The sequence below is a fragment of the Impatiens glandulifera genome, chromosome 2 (assembly GCF_907164915.1).
Source record: "Impatiens glandulifera chromosome 2, dImpGla2.1, whole genome shotgun sequence".
NCBI classification, from domain to species: Eukaryota; Viridiplantae; Streptophyta; class Magnoliopsida; order Ericales; family Balsaminaceae; genus Impatiens; species Impatiens glandulifera.
Genome location: NC_061863.1, coordinates 56,051,734 through 56,071,834, shown reverse-complemented (window position 1 = coordinate 56,071,834; position 20,101 = coordinate 56,051,734). Strand labels below are relative to the sequence as shown.

General features: G+C 26.5%; 1 protein-coding gene across 1 annotated transcript; it reads right to left on the bottom strand.

Moving 5' to 3' along the window:
* Nucleotides 1-2,408: 2,408 nt before the first annotated feature.
* On the bottom strand, nt 2,409-4,925 carry LOC124924989 (CRC domain-containing protein TSO1-like). The gene is made up of 10 exons (XM_047464969.1): nt 4,842-4,925; nt 4,428-4,591; nt 4,100-4,328; nt 3,771-4,019; nt 3,559-3,683; nt 3,303-3,471; nt 3,141-3,215; nt 2,998-3,064; nt 2,812-2,935; nt 2,409-2,736 (listed from the first exon to the last, which is right to left on the bottom strand). The coding sequence occupies exons 1-10, from the start codon at nt 4,923-4,925 to the stop codon at nt 2,409-2,411; spliced, it is 1,614 nt and encodes a 537-aa protein (XP_047320925.1).
* Between the last annotated feature and the right edge of the window lie 15,176 nt (nt 4,926-20,101).

Genomic DNA, 20,101 nt, shown 5'->3' with positions numbered 1-20,101 from the left:
TTTTACTAACAATGACCTAGCCGGTGACACAAACGACAGAGAAAGTACTAAAGGGATTGTGTTTTATCTCAACGGGAATCTGATCACCTGGAAATCTCAGAAGCATCGAACTGTTGCTTTATCTTCATGTGAGGCGGAGTTTATGGCAGCTACTACAACGTCGTGTCAAGGACTTTTACTGAGAAACTCGTTGAGCGAGGTGCTCGGATGCGAGCCGAGGCCGATAACCCTTTACGTCGACAACAAGTCTGCAATAGTAGTAATGAAGAACCCGATGGTTCATGGATGCAACAAACACATCGACACTCGATTCCAATTCATTCGTGAATGCTTCGAGAACTGACAAATCAATGTGGAGTTCGTAAGCACTAGAGAGCAGTGTGCAAACATTCAAAGCACTAGCAAGATTCAAATTTGCAGAGATGCGAGAGATGTTCAGCATGAAAAATCTCAAACCAAATCAAGCTTACGGGGGAGATTGTGAGTTTAAGCATTGATTGTCAGAAAATTGAAAGTTATAGGCCTCTATTGTCTTTTATACCATTAGAGTTTATTTAATTATTAATTGGCTTGGGCCTGTATGTATAAGTAATTTAGGGTTTTTAGGCTAATTACTCCTATATAAAGATTGTTTGTAAAAGTTAAATATACAACACTTAAGATTCTCAAGACTTTTTCCTCTTTAGCAAATATCTATTTTTCTTAGAAAGATCCAATAGTCAAAGCCAACAGAGAATGGGTGCGAAATTGATTGAGTGAATTATATTTTGTCTCTCGACAACTAAGTCTTCTGTCATTGTTAATGGTAGTTCTTAGGAATTTTTCGAGAGTTTTCGAGGATTAGACAGGGTGATATACTCTCTCATTTCTTATTTGTTATTGTCATGAAAGCTTTCTAAAAAATGATAGCGTTTGTAGAAAACTCGGGACTCATCCGTGGAGTGAGTTATGGGTGAAGAAAATATCCTTTTTCTATATCACATTTTCTTTTCGTTGATGACACGCTCTGCATGATTCAGACTATACATAAATTTTAAACACCTTCAAGATATTTTATGGTTATTCGATGCATGTTTTAGTCTTCAAGTGAAACTTAATAAGTCAAACATCTTTTTTTCAGATCCTGTTTCGAATAGAAGAATGATGATGTTGACAAATGTGTTGGGGTTTAGAATTGATGATCTTCCATCAACATATCTTGATATGTCATTGGATGCTAAATTACGATCCAAGGTCTCTTGGGACCCGATATCACTAAGATATAATGTAAATTGTCTAGATGAAAAAGTAAAATAATCTCGAAAGGGACTAGGTTAATCCTCATTAAGAGTGTATTGTCATCTATGTCCACATATATGATGTCTTTATTCATTCTTTCTAAAACTGTGGTGGTGAAAATGAAGAGAATAATGTGTAAATTTCTATAGGGATCCTCTAACTCATTGTTTTGTCATTTAGTTAGTTGGGATAAGGTTACATGTTTTAAAAATCAAGGAGGTTTAAATATTCAAGATCTTATTTTTTTAATAAGGCTCTTCTATTAAAATGGTGCTATAGATTTGTAACAGAACCGAATAGTCTTTGGACATCGATGATCAAATATAAGTATGGTTACAATTTGTTTGGTTAGTTCACAAAATGACTAATTAGCTAGTGGGACATAGCATTTGAAGAGAAATTTATTCTATGTGGAAAAGTTTTCGTGAGCAATCTAGATTCATTGTGGGAGATGGTTCTTCGATCAATTTTTGGGACGACAATTGATGTAGTGTCAAAAGTCTAGCTAAGACGTATCCTAAACTTGCTTTCATTGCTATATGTACAAATGTCACAGTTAAGGACATGTATGATCCTCGATCTAGTGGTTTCGCTATCCGAATTAGATATAAAAGGAGCTAAACATTATTGAGAGTTCGTCCCATAATAGAGTTTTACTTTTGGTAGGACACAAAAAAATGTCCCCGTTTGAATAAGACATTATGCATTGACAATATATGAATAGTTTTCATGTGGGCATTATTACAAGTTGTTCGCTAAGATAAGTTCATATCATTTTTGTTGAGAAAAACTTTAGGAGTCAAAGATTTTATTCAAGATATTATTTTTTGAATGAAATGTTATTAATAGTGGAATTCTTACTAATATTATATGCATAAAAAAATGTTGTATCATGAAGTATTATTTTTACTAATACATTAGTATTAAATAAGATTATTTAAGACAATTTTATGCACATATTAGTTTTCATTTGTTGTAAATAATCTTATTTCTGGAGTGAAACCACCAAATACATTAAATAAAAAATTGTTTCCAAACATAAAACTGTCTTAAATTGATTAATATGATAATCTAATTAAACACAACAACAAATAACCATGAGTTCTTATCTTCATCTTCTTCTATTATTCCTATTTAGGTGCTGGAGTCTGAAACGAAGGACTGGATTGAAGAACAATCTTCCTTCTACTCCTCGATGAACTCGGGGACGCCCCGCCGCCGCCGCCGCCGCCGCCACCATTGTACGGAGAAGAAACTCTCTTGCTATTGGGAGAACAACTAATTATCATTACCCTTCTAGGTGAGTAATCTACTCTCACTATCTCCGGCATCATGTTTTCCTTTCCAACCCTTTTCTCTGTTTTATATGAACACTCTGGAATCACCGAAAGATTAGACATCCCAGCTGGTCGTTTTATCGCCAAAGCTGTCTGTTCACTCGTTTCAGTTTCATCACAACTATAAAATAAAATAAAAACATGAATCAAGACACAATAACATCAAGATTCGTGTTTGATTCAACTGGGTTAGTACCTGACAGCCCCAAAAGGTGCAGGGAAAAACTCTGAATCTTGATTATCCTGTTCATTGTTTTGAAGTATGGTTCCATTTTCAAGCATTCTAGATTCTTTGTCTTCTGAACCTTTTAAGAAAAACCCTAAATTTTGTTAGAACATAGGGAAACAATAAGAAGAAGAACTTTGAGGCTTGCTTACTCACCATCCTTTCTCCCTAAAGGGTTTTTACATCCATCACATCTACAGTTATTGGAGCATCCAACTCCACTCTGATTACAAAATAGAAAGAACACAATCAAATAAAATTATTTTAATTTTTTCTTTTGAGAGGGGAGGAGGAGAAACCTGATAGCATTCACAGTATTTCTTCAAACAATTTGATTTCCTGCAGTTACATCCTGATTTATGCCTTGAATCATCCTGCTATAGAGACAAATTAAGCATGTTTAAGAATTGGCTTTAAAGATCCTGCATGATTAATTTGAGATTAAATTCAAGTAGACTTACCCCAGCTTCAGGTACATTAACAACTTTAGGTGCAAATGCGAGTGGATTTCGACCCTCTATTTTCTTGCGAGTTTCCACAACCATATCTTCATGTATGGGCTTGTTGAAACATTCTTGGCAAAAACACGAGTCAATGCAATAAAGACCAGCAGCGAAGCATTCACAATAACTTGCATAATAGGAAAAAAAATCATTAATTATAAGAAGAGCTTCAATCAATTTAGACCCTAAAAGGATTATTAATCAATATACTTACAGTTTCAAGCATTTTGATTTCTTACAACTGCATCGCTTACATCCATCATTTTCTTCACAGTTTTCCAACCTGCGCCTGTAATTCAAACATACAAAATGGTATAAGAGGAATTGATTGAGTTTAAACTATTTTTCAAATAGGTACCTCTTCTTTTTCGGAGTAGTCTGACCGAGCTTTTCCTCTTCAGCCTCTTCTTTTTCCACGTAATCAACCATTGCACTATTGGAATCTTCCCTAATTCTTACTAGGGAATTCAGATGAAGACCGATCCCAGAAACCAAGCAACTTCGAGAAGAAGAAGGACCAGACTTGGGTTTTTCTGGTAACAGTTGCTTATCAGCTGATTCCTCTTTGGTGATAAAATCCGGATAGGTATCGCCTATATGCCTTGGAGGAGATCCTGTTGTTTCGAAAACAAGACATCTTCGTCTTGAATTACTAGTGTGTAAGTTTGGGAGTTCCTGTAAAAAAAACAGATTTGAATAAGACTGTAATTAATGAAAACACAGAATAAGGAGACTTGCATCTATATCATTCTCACCCCTTCATTCTGGCAATGAACATCTGAACTAGGGACAGGATTTGGATCCGCTGTTATCATCTCGATGGGTGAATCCAAGAGCAGGATATCCGAAGTATCAATTCCCGAGCTCTCTGTATCACTCTGCTCTGTTTCATTTGCCCCTGCCAAGTTTAATAAGTTTTCACTATAGGGATCTGTTTCATTCTCTAGGGAAAAATCAGTGTCAAGCAGATCCCAAGAATGATGCCTGGTGAGAAATGGAAAAATACAACATATATCAATGATCTAGAGAATAGAAGAGCGTAAAGTGAATCAATCTAAAGAAAATTGAGGGCAAGTTAGTTACCTCGCTAGATAACGAGATAATTTGGGAGAACTAACTCGAGGCGAAGCGAATATACATGGCAGGGATGAGAAATTGACCGAGTTGTTCATCTGACTCAGGCGCAATGAGGAAGATCTCTGGAAACAAACTGAAGAAGGATTGTTTGGTGCAGAAGAGGAAGAACCCTGCAAGTTGATCATCAAAATATAATCATAAACTAACAGATTGTTTGTGTTTTTCATTCTAAAAGATTTTGTGATCCAATTTTTCTTTATAAATCATCATATCTCTAATCAAGATCCTTCAAAATTCCAAAACAAGCCCATAGTAAGCATGAAGCTGCATTTGGACATGAAATAAATCCATATAGGACTATCAAATCATTACAGAAAACAAACATAAAAGGAAAATGAATGTGAAAAGAGACAAACTTACCTTAAAATTCGACGGCGGAGTAGCGGTCTGCTTCGGTTCTGGTGTATCGACGGCTGGACCTCCAATTTCTCCAACGTTGGCCATCTGTTCGCCAAGAAAAAATGGTGAAATTGCTGGAAAATGGAGTTGAAGAACTCTACATATCTGGTGATTGCTTATAAAGGCTCATGCAAGCAATGGACTGATCAACACTTATATTCATAAAATAGTCCTTCAACTTTATTTATTTATACGATTAGGTCCTTCAATTACATTTGTATTAAGTTGGATGGTCTAATAGATAGATTACACAAATCTCTAATTCATATTTGACTTTTCAATGATATATATTTTACATAATTGATATTATTTTTATAATATTTTAATATTACTTTTAAGTAAAGTTCATCTGTAGTTTCAGTGGTGTGAAACGTTGAGCCGTCGATTTGAAAACTTTTTTTATTATAATCTCTGCGAAATTATCAAAAGCGTCTTTCTTTAAAAAGATTTTAAAAGTGTATATTCAATTAAAATTTATGTGATTTCTTTATTTTAAATTTGAGAAATAATTAATGTAGGTAATTTGATGTAGATTTATTTTGATGATAAATCATTTAAAGAAAAGATACATTTTTATACATTATAAAAGTGTTGGATTTGATCTTGTATAGATTTATTTTGTTGACAAATCATTTGAAAAACATGAAGACAATTTTAATTAGATTATCCTAACAACCAACTACACTTTTAGAAACATAAATGAGTTATCCTAAATTTTGTTTTGTGGATGAATTCTAAACAATGATAATCATCCGATTATTTTTGTTCTATCTAGTTTGAGTCGATGAATCTTTAACGTAGTCGTTTGATGCGTATTATTCAAAAATTACGACGCATTTTGATATTCGTTTGAAAAGTCGGTAAAATATGTCGATAGTTATTCATTTTTTAAAGAATTTATAAACTCGATAATTTGTTGGGTATATAAAATATTTGTATTTTTTTCTTATTTTCATGTTTTTTTGACTTTTTTTTTTAATGTCATACTTTCGTATCTGATTTTTTGACTTCTTAAAATAATTCTCTATTTAATTAGCAAATAAAACCTAACTAATCTTCCTTGACCAATGTCTTTTTGTTTTAAAAGAAATAACATATGAAAAAAAATCGAATTGATGAGTATCCGGTTGATCGATCCGATCCGGTATTTTTGGATTGGATAGTGGTCGAATACCGGGTCAGATACGAATCGCAATTTTTTTTTAGAAAATAGAGGCGGATATCCAATCTCAAATACCAGATCGATAAGTTTGTCAACCCCTATTTATCGTTGTGATTAAAAGATTCTTTATCATTTTAATATACATGAAACATAAAAAATTATTATTATTTTTTTTTAATAGTGAGTTATGCAAGAAAACTAATAGTAGCTTAACGGTTTATTAGTTAACCGATTCTAACAATTCCAATTAACCGGTTTTCTATCGGTTAAACGATTCAGTTTTTAGTTGAACTATTTTTTTTTTTTTTTTTTGTAGTTTAATTGGTAAACCGGTAATAATTTAATTATATAAATTTATATTAATTTTTTTAAAATATTAGATATATTATAAATAATATTTAATAATATATATATTAGTTATTTTTAATTCTAAATTATAATTGATATAGAATTTAAAAAAAAAATCTAATTTATATGATTATTAATTTAAAAAATGAGACTTTAAAATATATTATAGTGTTACATTAACATAATATATTATAACATAGTTTTAAAAAAAATAATAGTACAACGCAAATAAAAATTTTGAAAAAAATCATTTAAAATGTTTAATACAAAATTGAATTATCGGTTCAGAACCAGTAGAACTAAAACCGGTACATTGTAAAATATGAGGTAAAACCGGACCTAACTAGAACCGTTTAACCGTTAAGTTAAACTTGTGTTAGATCACTTGTCCTATGACATCTTTTTAAAATTCGAATTTCATGGGTGTGTTAATTTTATTTGTAATTTAGAATAATATAATTCAAATCTATATGATTTTGTAATTTGTAATATCATTTTTTGGCTCAAAATTACCATTATAATTTTATTCTTTTTATATTTATCTTAAACAAAATATATTTTTCTAATTAATTTTATCTTTATTTGAAGTTAAATTATATTTTAAATAATATTGTTGACACTTAAACTATTTCATCAGTTTTGTCGAATTGATATCTTAATAATATTATTCAAATTATATTTATTATAATTTTTTCATAGAGTTTTTAATTATTGTAATTTTGATAAATAATGATATACTAAATGTTGACAAAAATTAATTAATTGAAAATTTTAATTGAAAATTAATAAAATAAAAATAAAAATATGTTACAATTAACCCAATGTTATTATTACATCGATAAGGACATCTTAGAAAAAAACAGTTAAAATGATTAGTTAACTAATTGATCTTTTTTAGAATTTTAAAACTTTTTAACAGGTTAGTTTTGTATGGTGTTAGTTGACAAATATTTTATATTATATTCTTACTATTATTATCCAAATGATTAACCTTATTTTGTTTAAAGTGTGTTGGTAACCTTTTGTGTCACTCGTTATTTAACGATTTTTATTAATGTCATATCACATCTAATGGGCTGATACATTTTTACACTAAATAAAATTGGTGTAATTTTTTTCCAAATAAATTAATGCACGTTGTGACCATTTTAATAAAATTGGAGTATAGGATTTTATTGAATTCTAGCAATCCTAGCTAGTGTGATGATGAATACCTTATAATAAAATGTTTATTTATTAAAAATAATTAAAATAGTCTGAGGAATTTAGGTTTTGTGCTCCAAATCTACCAGTCATAAGTTCATTTATAACCTCTTAATGATGAAGATGTTAAACATTTGTTAATGTTCTTGTCAAATAATAGTCAATTATTTATTTTTAAATAGTTATATTTATCAAATAGTTTTAAGGGCATATTAAGTAAAACCACTTCACTTAAATATTTTGCAGCTTTACTTAATAAGTTAAATGATTTTATTGATTTATGTTACTAAACCAATATAAATGAAAAATATGTTTACATTTAAATTAAATTATAAGTTAAGATAACTCTCAAACTTAATATATCATATTATTGAAGAAAATAAATTATTGTTGAATAATGTGCTTACATACAAATTATTATTTTTATTTAATTTTAATATAAAAAATATATCGTTGATGTCAGTATAATAATTTTGTGCACAAAAATTAATTAATTTTTAATATTTTCTTACCCTCATGATTTATTATATTGAGAAATGGTGATGATGAAAATTGTGGAGGAATAATGTAAAATAATTTGATTAGGTTGAAAAAATAATAATATGATTTGTTAAAAAAAAATACGAAAAAATGAAAGAAAATAGATTTTTTATTTTTATTTTTTCAATGAATTATATTTTATCATTTTCTATTATATTATACAATGAATTTTCATTATTTTAATATAAATTATTATTATATATATATATAATATAAAAGTATTGATACATTTGTACAATAAGTAAATAGATTTGTGGGTGCCTCAAACAAGATTTACATTTATAATAGTTTAAGTTAAACAAATCTTATTATTATTATTATGAGGTCATTTATAAAAAATATATTTAATAGTTAGACTTTAGATAACCAACTCAATTTAATTAACTTATTTACTGTAAAAATGTAATTTTTTATAATATTAAAAGTTACAAACAAAAATTGCAATCTTTTATTTAAATGGTCAATATATTAACTATATATATATATATATATATATATATATATATATATATATATATATATATATATATATATATATATATATATATATATATATATATATATATATATAGTTAATCGTATAAAAATAAAGACAAAACAAGTAATCATAGTTTAATCTTAATTTAAGAAATATTTAATTGATACAAACAAAATAAAAACAAATTTCTTTTATAAAAAATCAAATATAACATATTTAAAAGTTATTGAAAAATACATAAGTAGTAAAGTTAGATATTTGAAATTTATATAATATTTGGAACTAGTTACCATTATTAATAAGACAATAATACTTTTTTTTCATTTGAATTTGATTAGATTATATATATATATATTATCTTTAATACATATCATTAGTTCTATTTTTTTAAATTTACTTCATTTTCTATATTTATATTTCAATAATAAAATAACTTATATTATTATATTTTAATATTTGAACAATAATATTATTTAAAAATATTTTAGTTTCTAAAATATTATTTTAAGAAGTTATTACATTTAACATATATTAATTAATAATATAGTAATATATTTTTTTATTTGTTAACAATAGTACTCACTATATTTTTATTAAGAAAAATATTTTAAATATTAGTATAATAATAACATAAAATTTATAAAAAATATTATTTATTCTTAACTATTTTAATACAAATTAAATATAATGTTATTATAGATTACCTTAATTTTAATCTGATATTACCTTAAGAGATTAATTAAATATTTTTTAAGATTATGTTAATATTTTATTTCTCATTTTAATTAATTACCTTAAAGGATTAATTAAATATTTTTTTTAAGATTATGTTAATATTTTATTACTTTCATTAATTACCTATTAGAAACTCAATATTATTTAAATAATATATTTTGATAATTTTATCAAAAGACAAATATATAAACCAAAAAATAAATAAAAAAGTTAAAACCCAAATAAACATTAATTATTTTCATAATAAAATAATAAGATTGTGTTAATATTTTAAGAATAAATTATTATAAAGTTAAAATTTAATAATCTTAATAAAATATAATATAATAAAATAATATAAGAAGAGACTTAAATAAAATAATTAAAACCAATATTTTAACATATAATAAATATAAATTAATTGAAATATATATTATATATCTAGTATAATGTTTTTTAAATGATATTTTTATGATTAAGAAATAACATAAAAATTGTATTGTATAATTTTTTAAAATTTACAAAATAATGAAAAACAATATATCATCAATTAATAATATTTAAACTAATTAAAATCAACTATAACTTAATAATATATTACAATCAACTTTTCATATATCAAATAAAATATCATTAATTATTTAAAATATAATAATAAAAAATATTAATAAAAAAATCTTATATAATAAAAAACAATTTATTTATTTAATTTTAGAACAAAATATATTTTTATAATATAAATAACTTATACTTTATATATGCAGGCAACATGTATCATTACAAACTCATTATATTATATATATTTTTTAAATTATATTTGAAAATTGAGTTTTATTATAATTTTTTAAAATATATTTGAAAATTGTTTTTAATTAAATTATATGTATTCTACTCAAAGCAATAAACTTAAGAGATGATGTTTTATTATTTATAAAAAGTTAATTTATAAATAATACAATAAAAACGATTAATTTAGATTACGATAATTTAGATGTTAAATAATATATTAAATTTATAAATTAATTTCTTATTAAATTAAATTTGTTTTTTATAATATATATATATATATATATATATATATATATTGACCTAAATGAAACACATGTTTTCGTTAAATAAAACAAACCTTTCTCTCGATATATTAGAAATTTTAATGTTAAGAACAATACCTAAAGTTCGATATATTAGAAATTTTCATGTTAAGAACAATACCTAAAGTGAATCTAATTATCTCGTGTTATATAGTGATTTGTGTGACTTTAATATAATGACTTTGGAATATTTCTCAGTTTTGTTAGGTGATCATGACTCTTTTTAACATTTTAGTAAGATCGTGTACATCGATTTAAATATCTCGCCAAATTTGTTCATTTGTCTATAATCATAAATTTTATTTAAGAAATAAAATATCTTATGTTCGATTCTCATTAATACACGCTTTAATTTAGAAAACTTTCATTATTAAATATGACAATTGTAATGTCTCACGGTTTTCAATTTAAATTATGCTGTTTGAAGTGAGTTTTTCCCGTTTTATTTTTAAAATGTTGGGTTACACGTCTCTTTTAAAATGCGATTAATATATCACCAAGGATAGAGATGCTATTTTTGTCCCTAACTCCTCTTAAGAAACTAATTAACACACATACAATATATAACATATCAATTTATTTATTTATTATTTACTTTTATAATTATAAGAGTTTTAACTTTTTTTTGTATATTAATATGAAATTTAAATATATTATAATATAAATTCTATAAAATGCTTTTTGAAACAAATTTTGAATTAAGATCTTAGAAGATTAGGGATAGAGATAGATTAAAGTTTAAGAGTTTTGACCAATAAAAAGTTAATAGAGCAATATTAGAAAGATGGAAACTTAGAAATGCAGTTGAAACTAACTCTTTCATAGGAGAATAAAGATGAAAAAGAGGAATGACGCTAAAGAAATTATTTGAATAGGTTAGAGAATATAAATAAATTAGGTTTAGAGAATATATAAGAGGTATGTCACTAAGAAATTATGTTTAGTGAATAAAGATGAAGTGAGCGGATTGAGAAATTAAAAATTAGGGTTAGAAAATGTAGATAAATGGGCCGTTGATGTTGATGAATTAGGCTTAGAGAATAAGGTAGAGAGGAAATTATTATATATTATATATAATAAAACAATAAATTATTATATATAATAAATATTCGTTTTGGTTTTCGAGTTGAACCCAAATTCGAAAATTAATTCGAAAATCATATTTAAATTCAAATAAGTTTAAAATTCGATTCGAAAACCGAAAATGAAATTCGAATTAAGTGATGATCGAATATTTGGTTCAGATCAAATATTGAACACTCTTATCCCTCACCCTATTTTTATCCCTAGTCGTGATGGTGGGATTCGTGTTAGCCGATCTGAATAAAAAAATCAAATCTAAATAATTTTATGAACCAATTTTCACACCTCTTCAAATTAAAAATTTTATACAATTATATTAAGAGTTTCTCCCAACTATGACTCACCTCCTCAACACTAAACTCGTGAAAAGGATAACAATTTTTTCACTCCATTTTGTTTGTTGTTTTTTTCCTCAACAAGATCCATTAGTCATTTAAGATAAATAAGGACCAACACAAACCACCTATGTAAAATTCATCATCCAATTTCTCAAATTAGACTACATGAGAATTTAGGTTTTAACATAGAAAAAAGAAATTAAAGTTAGTACACAAAAAAAAGGCAAATCAGGAAGTATTAGTGAAAAAGGACATTTATCAACAAAATTTACTGACAAAATTTACTTTCGGTATATAGCTATATCGAGATATAGGGCCATTACCGAAAGATTGTACTATCAGTAATGACCATTTTTCATTAGTGAGGGTGTTTATTCCGGGGATTATATATTTTATCAATTTTTAGACAAGTTTATAAATTTAATGATGAATGTGTTCGAGATACCGGAAAATGAAATATTCATTAATGCAAGAACAACAACACTAAATAACTAAATAACTGTGAAAATGAAAAAAAACAAATTAAATAACGCAAATATAAGATTTATAGTGGTTCGGCTATAATAGGCCTACATTCATTTTCGAAACATAAGAGAATTTTAACTTTTACTATCAAAATATATTATAAGAGTATTACAATGATTCTCTTATAATGAAATCTCACACAACTTACAATTAGAATATGATGCTCTCAAGGAAAAAAATTGGCTTTCTAACGTGTCGATTGAACTATTAAATAAGTCTCAATTATGTCAATATCAATATTTTGTTCAAATCTCTCATTAAAGGTGAACATTTGACGGATTAATTCAAAATCCAATATTATCTGAATCTGAAATATTAATTCGGATTGGATATTTCAGATTGGATTGAGATCGGATCGGATTAAGTTTAGATTGAATTAAATTAAGATTGAATTAGAATTATCCAAATTATCCAAATTATCCAAATAATTTTAATTTTTTTCATATTCAAATATTTTTTAAATTTTAATTAGTTAATTAAAATAGTCAAATGTAACAAATTAAAAGTTTTAACAAATATAAATAAATTACTATTATAAATAAATAAAAAATTAATTATAACACTAAAATTTTAATAATATTTTTTATAATTAAATTAATTGTGCATATTAAACATTAAATAATAAAATAAATCAAAAATAATAATTAGATAAAATTGTTAATTGGATTATTCAAACCATACCAATCCAAATCAAATCTGTATTAATCAATATAATGGTTTGGATGACGGATTAGATAAATATAATTTGGACTTAAGACGGATCGGATTTAACCATTTGCTTATCCTATCTTTCATAGAGCTTCCAAAATATTCTTACCATATTTTTTTAATTGTATTTTCATAACAAAATATCTAATTTTCTTTTATGTTAATTTTATTTTTTAATATCAAGATTATACATCAAAAGATATAGTTTTTTGTGTGTGTTAAATATACAATTTCTTTGTATCAAGATTGTGTATCATGAATATATCATAATTGTAATATTGTAAATTCATTATCAACACTCTACCTTGATTTACAAGTTATCTTCCTCTTGTAAGGGTCGGCTAATAGGGTGGGCAAGATGGGCCACCACCTAGGGCCCCAAAATTAAGAAGGCCAAATTTTTTTTATGCAATACTATAAAAAAATTAGGTTTTATGTTTCTTTTTACTCAGCTCTCTCTAAAATGCTTCTCTCAATAGTGACTCAAAAGTTCAAAATTTAGGCCCCAAATCTTAGATCGCCCAGAGCCCCAAAAATGAACGAGACGACCCTGCCTCTTGTCTTCTATTATTTGCTTTGTCAACAAGCAAAGTTTCGTAGCTTTTAAATTTAAGAACTACCAGCATATCAACAACATTGTCACCTTCTTAATAACAACTTCTTTTTGCTCGACTATGCTCCTCGATGTACAACCTCACATCGAACTTTAGCGTTGAAAATCTCTCCGACAAGAGTAAAACTACGGGACTCTTAGGCCGCTTAAACCATTCACTATATCACTTATAATGAGTTACACAATGTTTTTGCAAATTAAGGTTTACAATCTAACAAATTACTTAAACTTTCAAAATTACATTATCATTAAAAATGGTACATACATATAAAATGTATATTCACCAATGATGGAAATACATAAGCCTATGTATCTAAGGAGAAGAGGAAGTAGTTAAAAAAATAGTTTTTCTTCCTGACACATGGTTCGTCTTGATCTTTCATCTTGTTCATGTCTCTGAAATTTACAATCTGACAAATTATCTAAATTCTCAAGAACAACATCATCATAAAAGATGACATATACATATATATAATGTATTTTTACAAATTGTGGAAATACCTAAACCTATGTATTTAAGGAGTGAATAGAAAGTTGTTGAAGAAAAATAGATTTTCTTCTTAGTACTTGCCTTCATATTGATTTGCATCCCTCTCTATGTCTTTTTCCTTTTCAAAATCAGATATATATATATATCGAAAACCGAGGACACCCCAAACGAACTTTCAACGTCTACTTCCTTAAAATAAGATATTGATCAAAAATTGAGAAGTCCCAAAACGAACTTCCCTCATCTACTTCTTCAAATCAGATATCTATCGAAAACCGAGGATACTTAGGACGAACATTCATCGGCCACTTCCTCGAAATAAGATATTAATCGAAAGTCGAGAAGACTTAAGACAAATTTACATCATCCACTTCTTTAAAATCATATATCTATCGAAACCGAGGACATCAAGACAAACAACCATCGTCTACTCCCTCAAAATAAGATATCGATCAAAAACCGAGAAGACATGCATATTTGAATTGTCATTCCAATTAATTTTTTTATTAACTAGTTTGAAGAGAAATCATCGAACATTCAATAATAGTAGGGTTGGAATGTCCGACTCAGTAAGCTTGGAATAATAATATTATATTATATTATATTTTATATATATATATATATTATGTCGCAAAGTTTTAAGTCGTTGATTTTTTTTTTGCAATCTTGTATACGGGTTTTTCCTATTTCCTTCACAGGAAATGACAAAATAGTCATATTTAAAAAATATGTGACAATTTTGCCCCTCCAGAAGCGGAACAAAGAAAACTCGTAACAGGATCCTTATGTATTTTCGATGAAATAATCATATATTATATGTTATATGTGCTGCAAGGTTTCAATGGTCAGCTATGCTATATCATATTATTATATAATATATTATGTTTTATTATATATTATTATATATTAGAGGAGTGATAAATTCTTTTAAGAGAAGAAATTTGGTTAAAAAAATAATAAAGTGTGAGAAGAGAAAATTTTTATTAATTTTTTAATTAATTATATTGCACCAATACATAATTCTCTACTAAATTACATCTCCCAATTATTTCTCTATATATTATATTATAGTATATCATCTACTAAATTGTTTCCAATAGATTAAGATGAATGATATAAAAAAAAATTATTGAATATTTAATAATCTTAGTGTTGAGGTGCTAGGAATATTGTGCTTGAACTAATAATATATATTATAATAATATATTATATACTGTAAGGTTTTCAATTAAGCATTTTATTATATATATGATACTTAGGTTTATGTATTTGGATTTCTAATCAAACAGATTTAAAAGAGATAAAAACAATACTAGAAGAGGAAGATGAAAGTAAGTGTATTTGTAATACTCATTTTTAATGAGATGTTGTTTTTAAAGATTTAAGTAATTGGTTACATTTTTAAGTCTTAATTTGTATGAACATTGTGTAACTCATTATTAGTGATATAGTGCATGATTTAAGCGATTTTGTTAATGATTTTTCACGCTAAAGTTTGTGTCTCTTTATATTGTGTTTTAATTGATTAATTGATGTATGTCATTCATAATGTTATTATTATGATATTTGTTCTAAAAAACTAGTAGAGTAGGTGATTGAGTTAGTTTTATTAAGGATCTATGAGTTATTAGAAATATTTTACATGTATATACAAAATTAATCAAATATATCATATTTATTCAAATAAATCAAAATCTCAACTAATATTAAAAATTTTGAGTAGCTTATTTGTATTTTTTATTATTTTTTATTTATTAATGTCATAATTTATTGTTAATTCTAAATTATTATTATCATTCTTAATATATATTGATTATTTTTTACAAAATTGGATAATCAACCACAAGTATTTTTTTAAATATGTTGGGAAATAAAATTTGTGGTAAAAAATGTAAAACACATTGATTTTGATTGGGTGTGTTATTACATCTCGATGAATTTTTAATATTGGTTGAGATTTTGGTTCATTTGAATAAATATTATATATTTGATTAATTTTATATATATATATATATATATATATATATATAAAATATTTGTAATGCATAATTAAATTATACAATTGCAATCAATAATATTTCGAAAGTAATATCATTATTTAAAAGTAAAAATCAGTTAAAAACATCAGTTAAAAACATCAAATTATGGAGTATTTATTATATGAGAAGTGATAAGGAGAGGGAATTTGAGGGAGATAATGATGTGTCACTACATCACTGGTTGGAAAAATGATAAAAGGTGAGAAGAGAGATAAATTTTGTTATTTTTTTTTGCTAATCAAATTGCAGCACATCATTCTCTCCCCAATTCCCTTTCTCAAATTTTCTCTCCCAATCATTTCTCTTATTATATATAAAGAAAATAAAGAAAATAAAGAAAATAAAGAAAATAAAGAAAAAAAACTTAGTTTGACCTGGTATTATATTAAATTCTAATTAGGCATTTTTTTCTACACTATCTCTTATTTTTTGTTTACAAAATTATTTAAAAAATAATAAAGTAGAGTTTCATTATTAATATTAGAAAGAACTGATATATAATTTAAAATAAAATAATTTTAAAAAAGCATTATAAATATTAGAAAGAACTGGTATATATATAATAAGAATATTAAATATATAACTTCCCTTCTTTCCATAAGATATGATTTTCGGTAATTTATGTTTTTTAATTATTTTATTTTTAAAATTATAAGAATATTAATAAAACTAACATAATAGTTTTGTGTTAGTTGTAATATAAAACTATTATGTGTTTTTAAATAACCTAAAATATAGTTAAATGAAAAACAATTATTAGGTTAGACCAATTCAAGCTCATAAATTAGGTTAGACCAATTCCTAAGGGTAATTAATCCAATATTTTAAACCTAATAGGTTAAAGTCAATCAAATAAGTCAAAATTATTTTTTTTATAAATGATTATTTATAAGAATTTAAAATAAAAATAATAATTTATATATTATTAAGTGAAAACAACTTATCAATATTAAATATTTGTTAAATTAGATAAAAAAAAAATATATTATCTAGAGTAGCCCAAAAGTTAGAATCTTCACATACATGTCCTTAAAATAGGTTAGGCAAAAATATGTGGAAAAAAAATGCAAGAATAAATAACAAAAGCAAAAGCATAGAGAATGAAAATAGACACAAGAAAATCAAATTATTTTAGATATGTTTATATGTTAAAAAAAAAATGTGTCAGTTTAAACAAAAGAAAATAAAATGATATTATACATTTTTTTTTTACTTCAGAGTCTCTTTAACAAACTAAAAATAAGATACAGAAACACCCCCATTAAACTAAAAATGATATTCCTGGTTCTCTATTCCCTACCAAATTCATAACTCCAATTTCCTATTTCACTATTGTCTAACAATTTTTTCAAGTATAAAACTCATTTAATGGGCAATAATCATAATTAAATTATGAAAATTTGACAAATAAACAATTTAGTTTTAGTTTATAACATAATTTGTTATAAGTTATCTAAATATTACTCAAAACAACAATGAAAAAACACTAATAACATTAATTATCAATAGTAAAGCAAACATAAAGTTAAAATAAGCACCAATATAGCAAAACAAAGTATAGGACTGACTAACTTTTATTGGACAAACATTATATTTGGATCCAAATACATTAAACAAAAATTGTTTCTAAAGTATTACAAACCATCGTCTATTCCTCTTTAGGTGTGAGAGGAGGAAACGATGGAATGGACTGAAGAACAATCTTCCTTCTTCGCTTAGAAGAAGTCGGGAAGGACCCATCATTGTAGTTGTAAGAAGAAGAAACTCTCTTACTGTTGGGTGAAGAAGAAGAAGAAGTAATGTTGATTCCACTTCTAGGTGAGAAACCTACTCTCATTATCTCCTGAATGTGATCTTCTTTTCGAACAGTCTCCAACCGCTTTTCAAACATGGACCAAGGCGGCAACATGTTTTCCTTTCCAACTCTTTGGCCCGCATTATAGGAGGACTCCGGAAAGACAGAAAAATTAGACATCTCAAGTGGTCGTCTTATAGCCAAATATGGCAGTTCAGTCCTTTCCCTTTTTATTCCCCTATGAAAAAAAACACATTCATCAATACACAATAATCAATATGTCCTCTTTTTTTGAAAAAAAAATAATAATTAACTTGTTACCTGACAGTCATTAAAGGTATAGGGCAAAGCTTTGAATCTTGATTATTCTCCACATTGATGGTTTCAATCTCAATCATTTTAGTTTCTTCATCTTTTGAACCTATTAATGAAGAAAAATCACATATTATGTTAAAACAGAGGACACCAGCAACAAGAAGAAGAAAACCTTTGAATCTTAGTACTCACCATCCTTTCTTCCTAAAGGGTTTTTACACGCGTCACATCTACAGTTACTGGAGCACCCGACTCCACCCTGAAGGCATTCACAGTATTTCTTCAAACAACTTGATTTCTTGCAATTACATCCTGTTTTATGCCTTGCAGATACTGGTGTATTATTGATTGAATCTTTGGGCGCAACTTCAGGTACATTAACAACTTTAGGTGCAAATGCAAGTGGATTTCGATTTTGTATCAAATTGCGAGTTGCCACAACTATATCTACATGTATTGGCTTGTTGAAGCATTCTTGGCAAGAACACGAGTCAATGCAATAAAGACCAGCAGCGAAGCATTCACAATAACTTGCATAATAGTAAAAAAATATCATTAATTATAAGAAAAGCTTCAATCAATTTAGACCAAAAAAAGAATATTATTAATCAATATACTTACAGTTTCAAGCATTTTGATTTCTTGCAATTGCATCGCTTACATCCCACATTTTCTTCACTTTTTCCCAACTTGCGCCTGTAATTCAAACATACAAAATGATATAATCATCACGTAGATTATTAGAAATAAAACTAATTTTCAGTATACCTCTTCTTTTTCGGATTAATCTGACTGGGGCCATCTTCACCCTCTTCCTTAACCACATTAGCAACCATGGAATTCAAGTGTAGAGAACCAGACTCGGGTTTTTCTGATGCGTATGTGGTGATGAAATTTGGATAGATATCACCTAAATTCCTTGGAGGAAATCCTGTTGTTTCGAAAAGAAGACTTCGTCTTGAATCACTGTGTAAGTTTGGGAGTTCCTGTAAAAAAAAACAGATTTGAATAAGGCTGTCATTACATGAGTTGCATCTATATGAATTCTCACCCTTGGGACAGGTTTTGGATTCATTGATATCTCCTCATTGGGTGAATCCAAGAGGATATCTGAAATATCAATTCCCGAGCTCTCTGAATCACTCTGCTCTTTTAAATTTACCCCTGCATCTGGTAAATTTTCACTAAATGGAACTCTCTCATTCTCTAGGGAAAAATCAGTGTGAGAAAAATCCCAAGAATGATTCCTGATGAGAAATCGAAAAACAAAACATATATCAATAATTGAGTTCATAAAAGAATGTAAAGTGAATCAATATAAAGATAATTGTGGGCTAGTTGTTTACCTTGCTAGATATCTAGATAGTTTGGGAGAACTAACACGAGGAGAACTGAAGATACATGGAATGGATGAGAAATTGAAGGAGTTATTCATCTGACTCAGTCTCAATGATGTAGATCTATTGAAGTTAACTGAAGAAGGATTGTTGAGTCCAGAAGAAGATGAAGAACCCTGCAATTTGATCAACAAATTCTACTGCATTACAATCATAAACTAACAAATTGCTTGGATTCGATTCTATATGATTTTGAGATCCAATTTTTCTTTATAAATCCTAATTTCAACAAAAACAAATATATACAATTCATAAACTTCATTTATTTCATATCTGGGATCATTAAATCTCAAACAAGATCTTACAAAATTCCATAAAAGGAATAAAACCTCTAAAACTACAAGATGAACTGCATTTAGACATGAATTAAACCCATATCGTA

Bases quoted from the DNA above. Each gene is read 5' to 3' on its own strand.
- LOC124924989 (XM_047464969.1), bottom strand. From the start codon at position 4,925: ATGGCCAACGTTGGAGAAATTGGAGGTCCAGCCGTCGATACACCAGAA. The intron at 3,684-3,770 runs GTTGATTACGTG...TTTGAAAAATAG, and splicing joins AAGATTCCAATAGTGCAATG to TTTAAACTCAATCAATTCCT. The intron at 3,216-3,302 runs GTAAGTCTACTT...TCTCTATAGCAG, and splicing joins TTAATGTACCTGAAGCTGGG to GATGATTCAAGGCATAAATC.